General features: G+C 36.4%; 1 protein-coding gene and 1 long non-coding RNA gene across 3 annotated transcripts; both read left to right on the plus strand.

The window, feature by feature from the left end:
* The first annotated feature begins 413 nt into the window (after positions 1-413).
* Positions 414-6,708, plus strand: LOC121815089. The gene is made up of 2 exons (XR_006054784.1): positions 414-793; positions 5,225-6,708. It is a non-coding gene; the product is annotated as an uncharacterized LOC121815089 (long non-coding RNA).
* A 5,992-nt stretch (positions 6,709-12,700) lies between these two features.
* On the plus strand, positions 12,701-15,651 carry LOC102295985 (leptin-B). 2 transcript variants are annotated; one of them, XM_005930246.3, is made up of 3 exons: positions 12,701-14,262; positions 14,423-14,573; positions 14,719-15,651. In XM_005930246.3, exons 2-3 carry the CDS (start codon positions 14,424-14,426, stop codon positions 15,028-15,030), a joined length of 462 nt encoding a protein of 153 aa, XP_005930308.1. In that variant the 5' UTR covers positions 12,701-14,262; position 14,423; the 3' UTR covers positions 15,031-15,651. The 2 variants fall into 2 exon arrangements, with proteins under 2 accessions (XP_005930308.1, XP_014191612.1); XM_014336126.2 differs by having other exon boundaries at positions 12,701-14,573.
* The last annotated feature ends 901 nt before the right edge of the window (positions 15,652-16,552 follow it).

The following is a 16,552-nucleotide window of genomic DNA, read 5'->3' on the forward strand; positions in this document are numbered from 1 at the left end:
GGAGAGTGAATGTAAACGATTCCGGCGAATTTCATTAAGATCGAGCTATCTATAGAAATTGAGCTGGCTGATCGTCGTTTACCAAGAAGCTACTTTTCATAGCCGCGCGCGTGTGTGTAGGTGGGGGGAAGGGGGGCAGTCGTGCGCGTGGAACCTAGAATAAGTAACGTTACTTCTTTTTTTGGCTCGGAATAGCAAAGATTCCCTTTCCGCCGATGCACGCGCTCGCGCACGCATACAAATATTGCCCACTTTGCCGGCTTTCAAATGCGTTATGGCAACAAGTGCCAGTTCATGCACGATCAGTTCGTCCCGCAGATTACAAATCGACATGTTGGCTCTTGTTTGCCTGCCTTTTTAAATTTCTTTTTCTTTTCTTCTTTCTTTCTTTTTCTTTCTCTCTTTCTTTTTTTTTTTTTTTTTTTTTTTTATCCTTTGTGTGTGGGGGGGTTTTCAGCCTCGTTTTTAACCAACTCCACTTTCCAGTCTTTCCACAAATTGAGCTCCGGTGCAGGGCGTTCACCACGCGGGGAAGAGCTGGTTTCAGCACCATGGATAGATTACTTGTACATTTCAGGACCATGGAGAGCGCTCTTCTTTCACCCATCGTTTTTAGGCGCTGTGGGGTTTTGTTGTTGTTTCTGTGAACACTGGACTAGTCATTCTTTGCTGTAAAGGTCGGCTTGCCTCTGCAACTTTTGTTAAGAAGGAGATCCTAAAGTGGCTGAGGGCCTGCGCAACCGACACTACGAAAATGAGATGAATGGAGCCCCATCATCGTTGCATTCATTAAGTAAGTAAACGATCAGAACCCCCTATCTTCCATCGCTTTCAATCGTATATGAGATTAGTTGGGAGAAAGTAAGATATATTTAGAGAAGAGCAGAAACTGTGACACTTCCCCCCCCCTCACATATGACGCATGTGGTGAGGTAAGTGTGGCAGATGCCTACGTGTGCAGATGGTCCAGTGTGCTGGTCCCTATCCGCCCTGGGCTTGATGTAACACCCATAGGCAAAGGCCCTGTCGTCCAGATGTGGTCGTGTGCTGTTCGTGCCTTCTCAGTACACACCACAAAAGCCGTTTTTAAAGCACCCCACCCCCTTTTTATGAACTTGTTCTTTACTGGAGCGTGAAATTTTATGGTCTATGGAGCTGGACTCATAGTTTAGCTTGTGTGGACTGTCTCACTAGACTTTCTCTTTGTTTTTTCTAGATTTGAGGTGGATCTTTATTTCAGATCATTTTTTCATGCTGCACATCCAAGAATATTTCCTGTACCGATCATTGCATGCACATCTTCAAAATATTTCCCATAGTCTTTGATGAATATGCATTATTATGACTATTATTATTACTACTACTATTATTATTATCATCATCATCGTCATTATTATTATTATTATTATTATTATTATTATTATTATTATTACTCTTATTATTATTATTACTCTTATTATTGTTGCTACATTCATGAAACTGGCAATGCTGTCTGCATGATTTGAGCTGTGTGAATTGTTCATATTGTGTTTATATTATTTCTTACTTTTTAAAACTAAATTCTCACTGTGTTTATAGGTAATGAAATTGACTACAGCATGAAGCTTTTTTTTTCAAGACTAGTGTTAAACAAAAATGGTGTGAAACAGCATTTCATTGTATTTTGTTGTTAGTAAATGTTGAAAACCAGAGGATCAAACCAAACGTTGACCAAGAGACTGTATATAAAAAGTTTATGCGATTAGCCCTGTTGCACCACGTTATCTGTAGCCTTCAGCAGGAGCAGTTATGAGTTTCAGCAGGTGGTGGCTCTGCAGGTAGTTGTTTAGTTTCAAAAAGGGTGTGGCATATTTAAATCAGCTACCTGTGTACCTGAATACCACTGTACAAAAAAATGCAGCTAAATTATTACTTTTACCACTGTCGCCTTCACATAGTAAGGCATACTGATATAATATGGTGGCTGCTGTATTATATTTCATATAGGTTTTTTATATCTCTGAGGTTTATTTGTCTAATTTAGCCTTTTAGAGCTTTTTGATAGTTTGTTAAGGTAGTTTGGTCTGAGAGGTTTGACACATTTGCAGCTGATTGAAGCTGAATCAGAGATTTATTAGTGATGGTCATTTTTCTGTGAGTCACATGGGATTGAAAAGAGCTATTATTGTTTCTGCGTGTGACAGAAATGTAATGTTAAACAATAAACTTTTCTCAAAAGTAGACTGTAGTCTTTATGATCAGGCTACATAACAATGTTCACTTCAGACATTCTGTTAGTGGGCAGCTATATAAACGCTGACCTTCGTTTTGAGAAACCAAACTCAAAAGAAAGCGATGTTCACTGAACTTTTTGCTCTAAATATAAGGAAAACGTGAATGTTTTCATTTCCTGGAAAGGCATGTGCAGGATTATCGAAAGCTGAAGATCTTGAATGTGGAGATAGTGGGATTAGTTTGAGGAAAAAGAGATCCCATTGTTCCCTGAAGGACGGGACTATGTAAGCTCACTAGTGTCCAGCTGAGATTAGTCAAAAGTTATGTGGCGCTGAAGGCCAACAATGAAGACTTGACTTATCAGGTGAAAGAACCAAGCAAATATGCCGACCCGTGTCCTTTTTGGCAAGAGGGCTAAAGAATTAGTGGAGTACAAGATGGTTGCACACCAGTTTCATCATCACTAAGCGGTGACAATGTTGCTCTTTGAAAATGTACCAAGAACATCAAAGACCACGCCAGGTCCACAATTACAGTTCCTGTCCGTTGCGACATCTGTGTGAATGACAACCTAATTTTCAGCCACTGGGGTGCCACGTTGCCCTGCTTGCACTGAAGTGAATGGGTGGTGTCAAAAGCTCATTTAATTTTTCGTCTCTTGCAGTGCCATCAGGAATTCTCAACTTAAAGTTTGCATAATATTGAACCTTTCTCCATCTGTCATCTCCATCTGAGGAAAAATTACAGCTACTTCTTTTTGATCTTTTGCTGATAGAATAAGGGAGAGACTGTGTGTTATTAGAAGAAGATCTTGTGATCAACCCTTTTGTTTCATTCCTAAAGCCATATAAAGCTTCTGGTTGTACATAAATACATACATATAGTTTTAACGTATGTGTGTGTGTGTGTGTGTGTATCTATCTATCTATCTATCTATCTATCTATCTATCTATCTATCTATCTATCTATCTATCTATCTATCTATCTATCTATCTATCTATCTATCCATCTATCTATCTGTCTGTCTGTCTGTCTGTCTGTCTATATATCTATCTATCTATTGAGGAGGATATATATAGAACTAGGGATGCAACGATACCAATTTTTTCAAATCGATACGATACCGATACTTGGATCTGAGTACTTGCCGGTACAGAGTACAAAAACTGATACTTCTACCACCCACACACACACGCACACACACGCAATGAATTGGAAGACAGGTTTTATTTTATTCTCTGCCGATAATAAATAATATCTTAGTAAAAATGACCACAAAAAGATTTCAAGTGAAAAATAAGTACTTCTGTTAAATTATTGCAGTCTCCACATTGTAATTTAACAAAATATCACTGAACTATTGGCACTGTCTCGAGCTTTCAGAATAATAAATAAACACTTCTGTTTGGAATAAACTAAATACAAATTAGGTTTGAGAATAAAATAAACGTTTAAATTGTTGCAGAGTGTCCATATTGTAAACAAACAAACAAAATAACGAAAGTATTTGGCATTGACGAACGAACTCCCCATCTGTCCGTGGATCATCAGTCCACTGTGCCGTTAAACCAAAGACTGACATCGCGCACACACTGCTTGTCTTTACCACTTTAGAAAGTTTTGGCACCATTATCTCCCTGATGTGTGGGCGGCTGGGAATTTCATATCGCAGCTCGAGTATGCTGAGAAGAATCCTATGTTTTCCACGACTGGCATTGGCTGTTCATCCAGAGCGATAAAATGAGTCAGAGCCTCTGTTATTTTAACTGCCCGTGGATTTTCTCTTGACATTTTTCATCGCTTTTCCAAAACCTGAGTTAAAGTTGGCTGTTCCGGTCCACACTGCTGACATTTTGTTTAGCCTAGCTACAGCAGCCTCCAGTTTCTCTTTTTTTATCTGGAGCTGCCAGTCTGACTCGTCTAACCCTGTGCCTGTTTAGCGCGGGATGTCCCCCTAGTGGCCAATCTAAAAAACTACAAAAAAATGACAAGCCACCCTCTGATTAATGAAATAAGTTAGTATCGGTTCATACTTTTATGAGTATGAGTACACACACATTTTACAGTATCAGCCTCGATACCCGATACCAGTATCGGTATCGGTGCATCCCTATATAGAACTTGTATTTTTTTTTACCAGAGCGCCTTGGCCCCCTGGTTTATGTTAAAATTAAAAAAAAGATAGCTACTTAATTTTCTTTAAATTAAACTCTATTAAACTCTAAACCTGGCAGTATAAAATTTCCACAGTGGAAATCCATAACCTTTGCATGCTTAGGATTCTGCATTTATCAAGATCTCCAGCTACCTATTTAAAAAGAAATCATACATTAAATGTCCAGTTATACACTGAATCTTACCCTCTTAAATGTAGTCATGTTAGTGTTGGTTGTACACTGTGTTGCTACCAAAGCAGAAGAGATTAGATTAAGAACTGACCAATAGGCAAATTCAGCTAGTAGTTTAACATTTGATCAAGCTGATACAGAAATGTAGAGCTAGACTAGAATGGCTTGTTTCAGCTCTATCTCCCTGTACGCTTTACTAATGTGGAAGACATCGACTCTACATTTTGTCATATTCTTTGTCATTTTCCATCATTCAGGGCTTTTTACTTCAACCACCTTTAAAAACACGAACACATGTTTTATAAATTCACGACATCCAAACCATTTCTTCGTCAGTCTGCGTTTTGACCAAGACTTGTTAAACAGAGAGCGTGCGAGCAGTGGTCTTCCCGACCATGATGACTGAAACTGCTAACTGCTGTTTGATTATCCACACCGTGGAGTGTTAAAGTCATTTCTGAAATGCAAGTCTAAAATCAACAATTCACAGTTTATTGTTAGTGGACACAAACCCACAGTTGTTCTGCTTTCTGCACAATATTCCAAGACAATTAAAAGAACAATTAGAAAGATTTTTTGGTTACTATGCAGAAACTGCACTTTTTGAGGGAGATGTGTCTTATAGTCTTCTCTCATATTTGGGTTTTTATGTCTTTCTCTAGGTGCTGTGGACATTCTCATAGGGAACAAAGGATCAAAACTGTCCTTTGTGGGTCTTTTTGCGGTCTGGGCTTGCTGTTCCTAAGGCAGTAGCCAGGAAGCCCTTACCCCAAAAAGTATCTGCACTGGATTCTGGCATCTGAAGCAGAAATCACCCTTTTTTCTTTCTGATAAATCATTGCATATCTTCCCTGTGAGTTTTGAAATGAGGACACTATATATTGATTGCATTGAGTTGCTTTAAGAACCTAAGCAAGTTGTGGCTTTTGATTGGTTCAAAACAGAAGAACTTACCTTTTTAAATTGGAAGAATTTTAGAAGCTTAATGCAGGATGTGGCACAACACATGTCTGCAACCTGAGAAAAATCAGATCGGAAAGAATCTTATTACAGTAAGAAACAGCAAGAAAGAGACACGAGCTTTATTCATCAGTCTGGTAAAGCTCCACTTTCCAAAGTGAGCTTTAATATCAAATTTCTTTCTGGGAAAAATCTTATAGTGTGCCAGTTTAGACACACCAGGCAGTGTAATCCACGTAGCAACTTGTCTTACTTTGTCAGATTTGACAAAAAAACCCCAAAAATTCCCACTTAGATCTGTCATATCTCATTAATGTGGAACACTTTTGCTTTTTCTTTGTCATGCAATGCAAATAATGCATTATTTCTTTTACATATGTTGGCACTTATATATGTTACTAGAAGAATCTTCAACAGATGCTGTCTTCATGCATTCCTATGTAGACTGTGTTGTACACGTTCAATGATTTTTTATCGTCTCTGCCTAGTCAGTTGTTTATGAAAGTGCATAGAGAAATACAACATGATTGGGTAAGGCATTTATGACTGTCTGATCCTTTGTACACTTTCAGTGTATTCCAAGTGCATCTATGCCTTCCTCATATTTTCATGCTACCGTATAGTGGTGTACTATTGTAGAAGGAACTAATAGGATGGCATTTTCTCATTGAGACATACATTTTAAAATGTAACCCCAGAAACTGCATTAACAGGATGTAAATAGTGACTAAATAAGCTAAGAGGAAATTGTTGTGTAGCTCCAAGGCTTTGACGTTCTATGTGTTACATAAACATGATTATTTATCCTGCCAATGCCACAAGCCTTCACAATGTACTTTTTATACATCAAAACCCGAGGCACTTTCTGTGCACTTCACTGGCCATGTGACTTCATCGCTTGGGGAGCGTTTTTATGCCTGCATATAGCACACGAGGGTGCACGAGGCATTCTTTACGGTATCATGAGCAATTACAATTAGGAGAACATGTTAAGTGATGTTATGCTGATGAGCTTGTCCCTTATGGTTATGGCAGTGATCAACTTTTTGCACCCTTCTACTCCTTTGACACTTTTCTATTTCTTTTCCTTTCAAAACCTCTAGAAGCTTCCTTGTAGTAACGTGAATGTTCCCTGTTAAATGTTGTGCCTTGTTAAATATAGCTGAAATAAAATTTTGATGGAGTATTGTGTTGTGTTTTTGTCAATCCAGTGTCCAAACTGTAAGCATTGCGTAGTTTTGATTAGTTATTTCGGCAACATATTCATATGTGCAGGATATTAAACTACACTTGTTTCTCTGTTGGTGATTGATGAATGAATGGGTTGTGATTTCTAACTCTTGTTTCACAAGGTGTATCAGTGACGTTTAAGAATCCAGCTCCTAAAAATATCAAGAATTTAATTTTATTTCTATTTTTAAGCCTGAAAGAACAACGCCAGCAAATTCCAGATGAAGTCATCCACTTGTCCTGCCTTGTGGGTTGTTACAGTATCAAAAAGACTAATAGGAGTGACGTGCTTTTGCACAAGGGCCTCTGCAACTACTAAATGACCAAACAAGTCTCTGACTGACCTTCTGATTGGAGCTAGAGATTCACAGTTAAATTTGTGTGTCACGCATAGCCTTGGGAAATAGAGCAGTGCCTCATCCATGATAGGGATGTAGGTTGGTGGATGCACTTTGGCTCCTTTCAGTTGTAATGGAGTAAATTGAATTGGTAACCACAGGCAAGAGATGGTAGATAAGGATTTATTTATTTATTTATTGTCTGGTATTACACATTTTTCTTTATATCAGTAGCTTTGGATAATCATATACAGAAGAAAATGCCTGGAAAGTAAATGTGTGGCATTATTCTTGTCTTTACAATAGTGAACCATAAAGTAATTTTACTCTTGCCTTCAATAAAGACTAAAAGTCACATGTAAAGATTTAAATTTCAATACACTAGACACTGAAATTAGTTCCTAAACTTGCACAATTACAAAAAGATGTTAACACAGATGTTAAGAAAAAGAAACGAGTGCCATAGAAAAGTTAACCTGGTGACACATGAACTCTGGTTTGGGATAAAATGTATCCTATGTACCGGTAGCCGGGATTAGTTGGACCTGATAAGTATAAAAAGTGAGATTTATCTAGGAATAGTAAATTGCTAGGTTGTTACATAGTTGCTACGTTTTGTTTTTTTTTGTTTAAAATGTATATCCTCTTGCAGAGATAATTGATTTATTTTATAGCATAACATAAGAATAGTGTGCATAAAAGGTAAAAAATCCCAATAGCAGGTTAAAGTGAAATACATTCAAACTAACTACAGTAAATACCTGGAAAACACCACACAGTTGTTTGAAATGTAGTTTATTGTAATTCACAAATAAGACCCTTTAAAAATTCAAGGACTTAAATGCTGCGATGTTGTGTTTCATAGAAGATTTAAAGCTCGAAAGAAAATTCATAACAAGGGAAGAATTTTACACTGTGCCGAGAGTCAAAACAAACGGGGAAACCGCTCATCTCTGGGTGAGTATAGCCATCCAGAGGATGGATTGAGAACTGCAAGACATGGATCTCTGTTACAAAGACTAACGGAAGAATTTTAAAAAGCACAGAATAATTCTTAACAGTAAAGTTTCTTCCTGAAATGTTTTCACAGGGATTAAGGGTTGATAGAAACCTTACTCAGTATGTCCAAATGCATACTGGCAGTCTCCTCCCTATGAGGTATTCAACACAAGATTACGGTAAAAGGCTGTAAATGTGAACACTTTCATGCCTTGTTTAATTTACCAAAACATACTTTCAAAGATCATGTCTGTGTTTTTATTCTCAATCTTGCCAAGTACTATTCATTTATTGTGAGTTGGCTCAGCAGAAAAGAAATCCATGTATTTGTGCTGCTGGCAGGAGTGGAAAAATTATTGTTATTCCAACCTCTGGAAATGACGCAAAAGAAAGAATCATGCACATCTGTTAGTTGTCTTTAGCAGTTTAATCATTATCTTTCTGTAGTTTAGGATTTCTGAAATCAGAACACACAAATGTAGTTACATGAAATGTAATTAAAATGTGCATACTGTCACGGTGATGGGCGGACTCAGGCACAGACTTTATTAATCACTCCGCTATGTACACGTGAAGGGGGGGACACCAGGGTCCCGGGGATCAATAGGCCGGGGAAACACACTTTTTCACACTTGCTCCGCTCCTTGTCCAAACACTCCTCACACGAGCAACCCACTCACACTCACGGGGTCCAGGAGTCGAAACGGGTGGGTCCAGATAAATTTATAAACATAGACGAGGGTAAGTAGGCAGCAAGCACGGGAACAACTGACTCACAATGAAGCCAGGCAATACTGACGAGGGTTACTCAATATTCCAGCGACGAATAGCTCAGAGCCCCAGCCTTAAGAAGAGCCAGAGATCAACTGCAATTCACTCGAGATCAGCTGCAGGTGCGTGGGTCAAGGGCGGGAGCCCAATCAGAGCTCCACCCAGGCAGACAGGTAGGAGAGAGAGAAAAACAACAAACACTTGTGGCCACACTGGGCTGGCCGGGGAGGCACAGGGACCATCACACATACCACAGGTAGAGTTAGGAAGAAATGTATGCATAGAGTACACAGGTGTGATCTTATTTTCAGACAAGAAAATTACACGCCAGTGGATCACAACTTTGTAACTTTGGTATACTATCTGAAACTGAGAGCTACATATTATCAAGGTACGAAAATAAGAGATATTTCATTTGTTCTAAATGGGAGAACAAAATTAAGAAATATTTACATATACAGTTTTCTTTCAGGTCTTAAAAGTAGGTAAATACAACCTCAGATGAACAACATCACATCATGTATTACTCTGTCATAATGTAGTCAACAAAAACGTATCTAAGAATGAAGAATGCAGAAATGTGTGAAAAACTAAAGGGATTGCATGATACAATAGGAAGTAGAGGCACCCTGAGCAACCATAACTTGAAGTAATGACTTCATCAGTAGCTCACATCATTGTGGAGCAATTTTGTCCCACTCTTCTTTACTATGTTGCTTCCATTCATTGAGGTTTGCAGTCATTCATTTATTCTTTCATTCAATCTGGTTAAGATTTGGACTTTGACTGGGCCATTGAGACATCTTAAATATTGTCTTTTTCACTTATTCTTTTGTATGATTTGCTGTTTTGAAATCAGTGTCCTTATGATGACCCGTGCTGTGTTCGATTTTCTGCAAATGTGGTGTGGTGTGTTCTGGCCAAATATCTCCACTTTGGTCTCATCAGTCCAAAGGACATTGCTCCATAAGTCCTGTGGTTTGGTCGAAGGCAGCTTTGCAAACTTAACCTGTGCTGCCATATTCTTTTTAAAGGAGAGGGTTCTCTTCTGGCAACGCTTCCAAACCTTCTAATGTTATTGTCATGAACTTTAACATTAACATGCTAACAGAGGCCTGTAGGGTCTATGATTTAGCTCTTGGGTTTTTTGCAGTTTTTCTGAGCATTGGACAAGCTGACCTTGAGTCAAGGCCGAATTTGCAGGGATTTCTACTCCTGGGCAGATTGCCAACTGTCTTGAATGTGTTCCACTCATGCATATTCTTTCTTACTGTAGCAACAATTGCTTCTCTAAGATCTTTACTGGTGTCTTTCCTCATTGGCATTGTGCTACCATACACCTGCATGCTACTGACCAAGCTAGCAAAACTTGTGCTTTTATAGAGCACAATCTGAGATTGTATTTCACTAATTACATGACCTTCTAAGGGCTAGGTTATCTTTATTATGTCCTAACACATAAAACATTACAATTGAAAGTGGGGGTACTTTCTCATGTCTCTATACTTCAGAGAAATATTCAAATTTAAATGACAAGGCCAATTTTTCCTACTGATCTTTGATCATTTATTTTTATCTATTAATAGAGGTAAAGTTAAGTGAAGCTTTAGCTTTTTAAAACAAATTGAAGTTAATTTTAGTATGTTGCAGGAACTCATACTAAAGGAGGCTTTAGTAACCACAGCAGTTGCACTGCACTCATGTGATGATGTTTAGTATGCTAATATGCTAACATGTGATGATGTTTAGCATGCTAACATTGACTACTACATGGTGTTGGAACCAACACATGTAGTAGTGTGAGGCTGATGGAACTAACATTTGCTTTCCAACTGCAAGACTTGGAAGTCGAGGCGTAAAACTCAAAAACAGCTTTATTGTAAGCCCTAACAAAACACTAAACAATAATACTTGATTAAAAAGACAAAACATGGAGAGACACAACTAAGAGGGACAACACAGCAAAGAACAAATGGAGAGTAAGACTATATGTAAACACCAGGTAATTAGGGAGATGGGAAACAGCGGGGAACATAGATGAACGGAATCTGACTAACACCACGAGGGAAGCAAAACTAAGAATTCATACAAGACAAGAGCCTATCAAAATAAAACAGGAAGTAACAAACACTGAGACAAGGACTAAGAAACCAAATAGGGACACGACTGGTTAGACAGAGAGGTAATGTTCCATAGCAGACGCAGAGGACAAGACACAGAGACAAAGCTGAGACACAAAACTAACATTATAACACAAGAAACTATGATAAAGGAATATAGATAACAAACTCAGAGGCACTTATGAAGAACTAACTAAAGAGTACAAAGTATAAACTTGAATCATCTTTTAATGCAGAAGAAATAATCACAAGATCGCAACAAAACTCAAAACATCCCAAAACTCAAAACGCTGGGTCAAAGACCCAGGACCATGATATTAAATGTATATAAAACTGTGGGAAAAGTGATTTACAAAGAGCAGGTTGAAAGTGAGCTAAGTGAGGTAAGTGATATCACATATAAAGCTGACAAAAGGAGGCCAGAACATTTCATTTTAATAGCTGATTTCTTTTTAAAGGTCAGTCCTGTGAATCCTGTCTGCGATGACTAATCTTTTGGGAGGTTTAAATCCTCTGCAATCATGCAATAATGCTTTAGTCATGTGTGTTAAACCACAACTATTTCCTTTGTAGACGAGTCACTTGGTTTCAAAAAGCCAAGTATGGGTGGTAAAGGTCAAATTCACTTGGTGCTCTGTCATGTTAACTTACTGGAAGTGACCTGAATACACTTTCCAGTTTTCTCCTCCCACTTGCCCATTTTTGCCTCAATGTATCATCTACTTTAAAAACAAAGTATTTCCATCTGCACTATGTTATTTCTGTAATACAAAGGAGCAACGTGGAGTACATATTATGATACGTACCATCTCAATATATTACCAACAACGATTAAAATTATGGGCATCAGCAACTATAGGATCGGCTTGGTATGACCTCTGAGTTTAAGGGAAGATTGATGCATGATGACAAATCCAGCCAAGCTGTGCTTGTGAAAAGAAAAGAAAAGTGAACAAAGCAAAAAAGAAGAATCTGTTTAGTGGAATATGTCATATAATTATCCACTTTTCTGTCAGGAAAAGATGGGAAAAATTGCCTTTATATACCACAAGTTTGTTAGATAGTAAGACAGAAAGTTGCATAAATACAGCTTAATTATGGAGCATTGTGTTTTCTTTTTATTTTCAACTTTCATTATCTGTGACTGTCATCTTTCCAAAGAACTCAGTCTCTTTAATTTGAAGACCAGCTCAGATTAATTGTGGTTGTTATTATTATAATAAACATAATTACTATAGTGTAATTATTATTATAAGCTGTCAACATGATCAGCTTAAGGACTGATTACCTTCTTCACAAAGATATTCCATATAAATATACACACGTATGTATATATATATATATATACACACGTATGTATATATATATATATATATACACACGTATGTATATTATATATTATATATACACACGTATGTATATATATATATATATACACGTATGATATATATATATATATATATATATATATATTATATATATATATATATATATACAATATTAATTTGAAAAAAAATATACATTAGAAATATATTTAAGAATTATATAATATATATATATATATATATATATATATATATATATATATATATATATAATATATATATATAAGATATATTATATATACACACATATATATACTTCAAATTTATATCTCAAATTAAATGTATATATATATACATACACACGTATGTATGTGTATATATATATATACATTTAGTTTGAAGATTTCACTGTAATATTTTTCTTCTTGTTGACAGAGAAAGTTTCTACCAACAAAGGATGATTTAAGGATGTTTTAAGAAGTAAGCTAAAGTGAATGTGCAGGGTTTTATTAGGACAGGGGTGAATAAAGATATTGTTATTACCCACATTTTCCTAAACCTGCAAACCCGGGAAGTTCAACTCGCAACTTAAATATTTAGACTAAAGCAGATATCAAATGCTTTTTAAAAAAATATCTGAAACACTCTATTGCTCAGTTTTTCTATACCCCCTTACACAAATTTACTGGTCAGCCAGAGAAGTTTTCAGTGCATTAGGAATAAGTCATATGTATGTTATGAAGATTGTTTACAGGTACAGAGAAAATGATTCATTGTGAATTAAATTAGTTACAGACATGTTATCCCTGCAATGACGCATCTGACTTACAAAAAGTGTGTTCTCTTGCATTTTCTTGCTTTTTCGGTTTTAAGCTTCTGTTGTGTGGTACATAAAAAGAAGTATAGGTATATTTACATGTATAGAGAACACGATTCAGTGAATTAATTTAGTTACAGACATGCTATCCCTGCCTTACAAAAAGACGTTCTGCCATGACCTGAGAACTTAACTGAGAACCTAAACAGACAACCCAGAAAATAGCTTGTCAACATGTAAAATAGCTATCAACAAAGAAAACAAACACGGAAGCAATCAGATAAAACGGTCTATTTACCTCGACGGTACCCTGTAAAGGTTTGAAGTCCAAGATTTTAGTGGTTTTCCAGTCATCTGCAGATTCAAAGGTTTCAGTGTTCAAGGATCTTCCACACTGTTCCACTTAACTCTCATGCCGTCACTGGTTTTATTACTGATTCCATTCCTGATCACGGCTAGTGAACTCTCAATGAAGTGAAGCTCTGACTGAAGACAAATAATGGTAAAATGAAAAGAATGAACAGAATATACTCCCTTTCACACACGCAGATGAGTCACAGTAACACCAAGACAACATTCAAAATTCAAAATCATACCGATATACCGTTATTTGTTTCCATACTGCATCAAATTTTTTTCCAGCAGACATTTTGCAACTCACAACTGTTTATCACAAATATTAGAACAAGAGCTGATAGGATGACTCACTTATACTAAACATGAAAAGTTCAAATAGCACTACATACACATTTTCTTTTAAACAGCTGTACTGCATGCACTCTGCACTGTGCCAGTCTGCCTACACATTTTCCAGTAACTCAAAGTTAAGATTAAAGTGTTACATTAACAACTGGCTTATACTAACATTGTTAATGATCATCGTAGGGGGAAAAAAAATAAGAACACTTGTGTCTGAGTCAGAGTGATCTGTTTTCTTATTGATATTTAATGGGAATTTCCTTTTTAATCAGTGCATGTTAAGAAGTTGACCTACAAGGGTCAGACTTACGTTTAAGATGTATCGTGGGGGGGATAGAGGAGGAGAACAGACCGAGGCAAGACTCAAGTTCAGGGCAGACTATTTAAATGTTGGAAACCTGCAAAGAAGCCAGTTAGAGGAGCACATTTCAAGAAATCCAGGTAAGAGATTAGATTTTTTTTCCCCACAGTAAATGCAAAAAATATCCAGAGGAAGACGTTATTAAGGTTATACTTTTTTTTTCTGCATGTTTTTATTATGTCTTTTTTTATATGGCTTTTTTCTTTTTGTCTATTTAATGAATTCATTTTTCCTTTTTAGGATGCGTAACATTCTGGCCCTTCTCTGCGTCTTTCTTATGGCAGCTCATCAGAGCACTAGTCTTCTCACAAAGGGAGAATCCATCAGAAACACCATACACAACATTGTAAACATTGCTCAGATAACCCTTGTCCACATTAAGAAACTAAAGGTACCAATATATTGATTATTTTTATGTTAATGCGATTTGCTGTTTATTTTCATTGCGTATACTGTTTTCTGCCTAAATTTTCTCATTGAGGAATGTTTTTATTCAATATTAAACTAAGCTTACGTATTTTTTTTTTTATTCTTAGTTGCTGGCTTCACCGATAGGTGTTCCCCCTCCTTCCATTGTAGGACTAAGTAATATAAGCCATGAGCTTGGAGTTTTGGATATTGAACTGCAGCAGCACCCTTTCCTCATCCAGATTCAGGCTGATGTCTCCAGCTTGGAAGGAAGGGTGCGCTCCCTCGCCTTCTCAATGGAGTGTCCCCTTAAGCCCAAACCAGCAGTACAGATGAATGAGAGTGTGTTCCCAGAAAGCCACCTTTACATGACAGTGACAAAGGTGCAGCACTACCTAGAGGAACTTCTTCTCAACAAGGGCAAACTCAAGCTCTGCTAACAAATTTAGCTTGATGCATATATAGTAAGCCAGGACTTGACCCAGTGTAGGCAAAGGTTAATTTGTCTTTTTGATGCATATTTTCTATACATATAATTACTACGTGGACAACTGTCAGTCGTTAAAAGCATGCAATTAATTCCAATAATTCAGCGATTTGTAATATAATGAAAAAAACTATAAAGGGCATCTTTTATTTCATACAACAAATGTTTTATAGGGTTTTACAGATAGATTAAAATACTCATACATTTTTTAAGAAAATACATTTTTTAATACTTTATGGCAAACTGTTTTACACACGTTTGACATGGTGTGTGTTTTGAGGGTCAGGATGGGAAAAATGAGACACTACATAGTACTTGGAGGTTGTGTGAATAAGCATGATTGTGGTCATTTCTGCCAGTAAATAAAATTAATGCAAAGAATTGCATGGTGCTATGAAACTATTGCCAGAGAAAGCATATAAGACCTTTTGATGACTGTGCAATCTTAACTGTTTTTTAGTGGATGCTTGTCTCAGTGGTCTATTGAGCAGAACCATTAAGCGAAAGGTTATTAGGTTGTGTTTAAAAATGAAATGTGTTATTTTTTTGTAATAAAGTTTGCAATAACAAATTCTGTCATGACTGATGCTCTTCTAAAATTTAAAAGATTTAAGTCATGCATTTAAGACTTTTTTCCACTTGTGTTACTTTGATAAAAAAAATCTTTATTAAAATATTATGTATGACATAAAATACAGCTAAACTTAATGGTACAATGATACAGTTTTATAAAATAAAACAAGCCAATAGATATAATAAATTTAAATTTCATATATAATAATCTACAATAATGGCATTAATGTATATCATATGCTGGGAGCAGCATTTTAACCAGCATTAAGAATTAAGTTTGTTTTTTATTATAAAATGTAGTTTTCAGCTATCATGGCTTTATTTTATTTTATTTTATCACATCAAGCTGACTACTCAGATGATAATAATATATTTACAAAAAAACAACAACAACAACAATCCTTTGCTTAAACTTTAAAGAAAAAATGATTATTCTTATATAAGAATTTCTACTAAATTGAATTTAAAAAACAAAACATATATCATTAGGCAATAATTAGTTCACAATTACCCATATTTCAATCTAATGATTCACTTTCTTCATGAGACACATTCCAATCTAAACACCAAACGGCACAAAAACAGAAACTAACTTACTCATTACTGATTACCCGTGAACTACAAAAGAGCAAGAAGACACTTTAATAACATGCAGCTGTTCAGCAATGAGGAACTACAGAGCAGCCTCTTAGTACGACTGTCTGAAGTGTGTGAGTTGAAGTCAGCAGGACTTCTTTTAGGCTTTTGAAGATTTTTTACTTCTCATCCAAAAGCCACTTTCGAAGAAACAAACAGAAAAACAAAATCTAACCCTCTAATTTTACGGCCATTAAACAACACTAAGCAGAGTATGCTACACGTTTTGAAAATGTTAAAAACTCTGTACCTTATAAGGGAAATGT

The sequence above is a fragment of the Haplochromis burtoni genome, unplaced genomic scaffold (genome assembly GCF_018398535.1).
Source record: "Haplochromis burtoni strain Fernald_Lab_line unplaced genomic scaffold, NCSU_Asbu1 Contig_131, whole genome shotgun sequence".
NCBI classification, from domain to species: Eukaryota; Metazoa; Chordata; class Actinopteri; order Cichliformes; family Cichlidae; genus Haplochromis; species Haplochromis burtoni.

Excerpts from the sequence above, each read along its gene's own strand:
- LOC102295985 (XM_014336126.2), top strand. The coding sequence starts at position 14,349 with ATGTTTTTATTATGTCTTTTTTTATATGGCTTTTTTCTTTTTGTCTAT. Across the intron at positions 14,574-14,718 it reads TCCACATTAAGAAACTAAAG|TTGCTGGCTTCACCGATAGG; the intron begins GTACCAATATAT and ends TTTTATTCTTAG.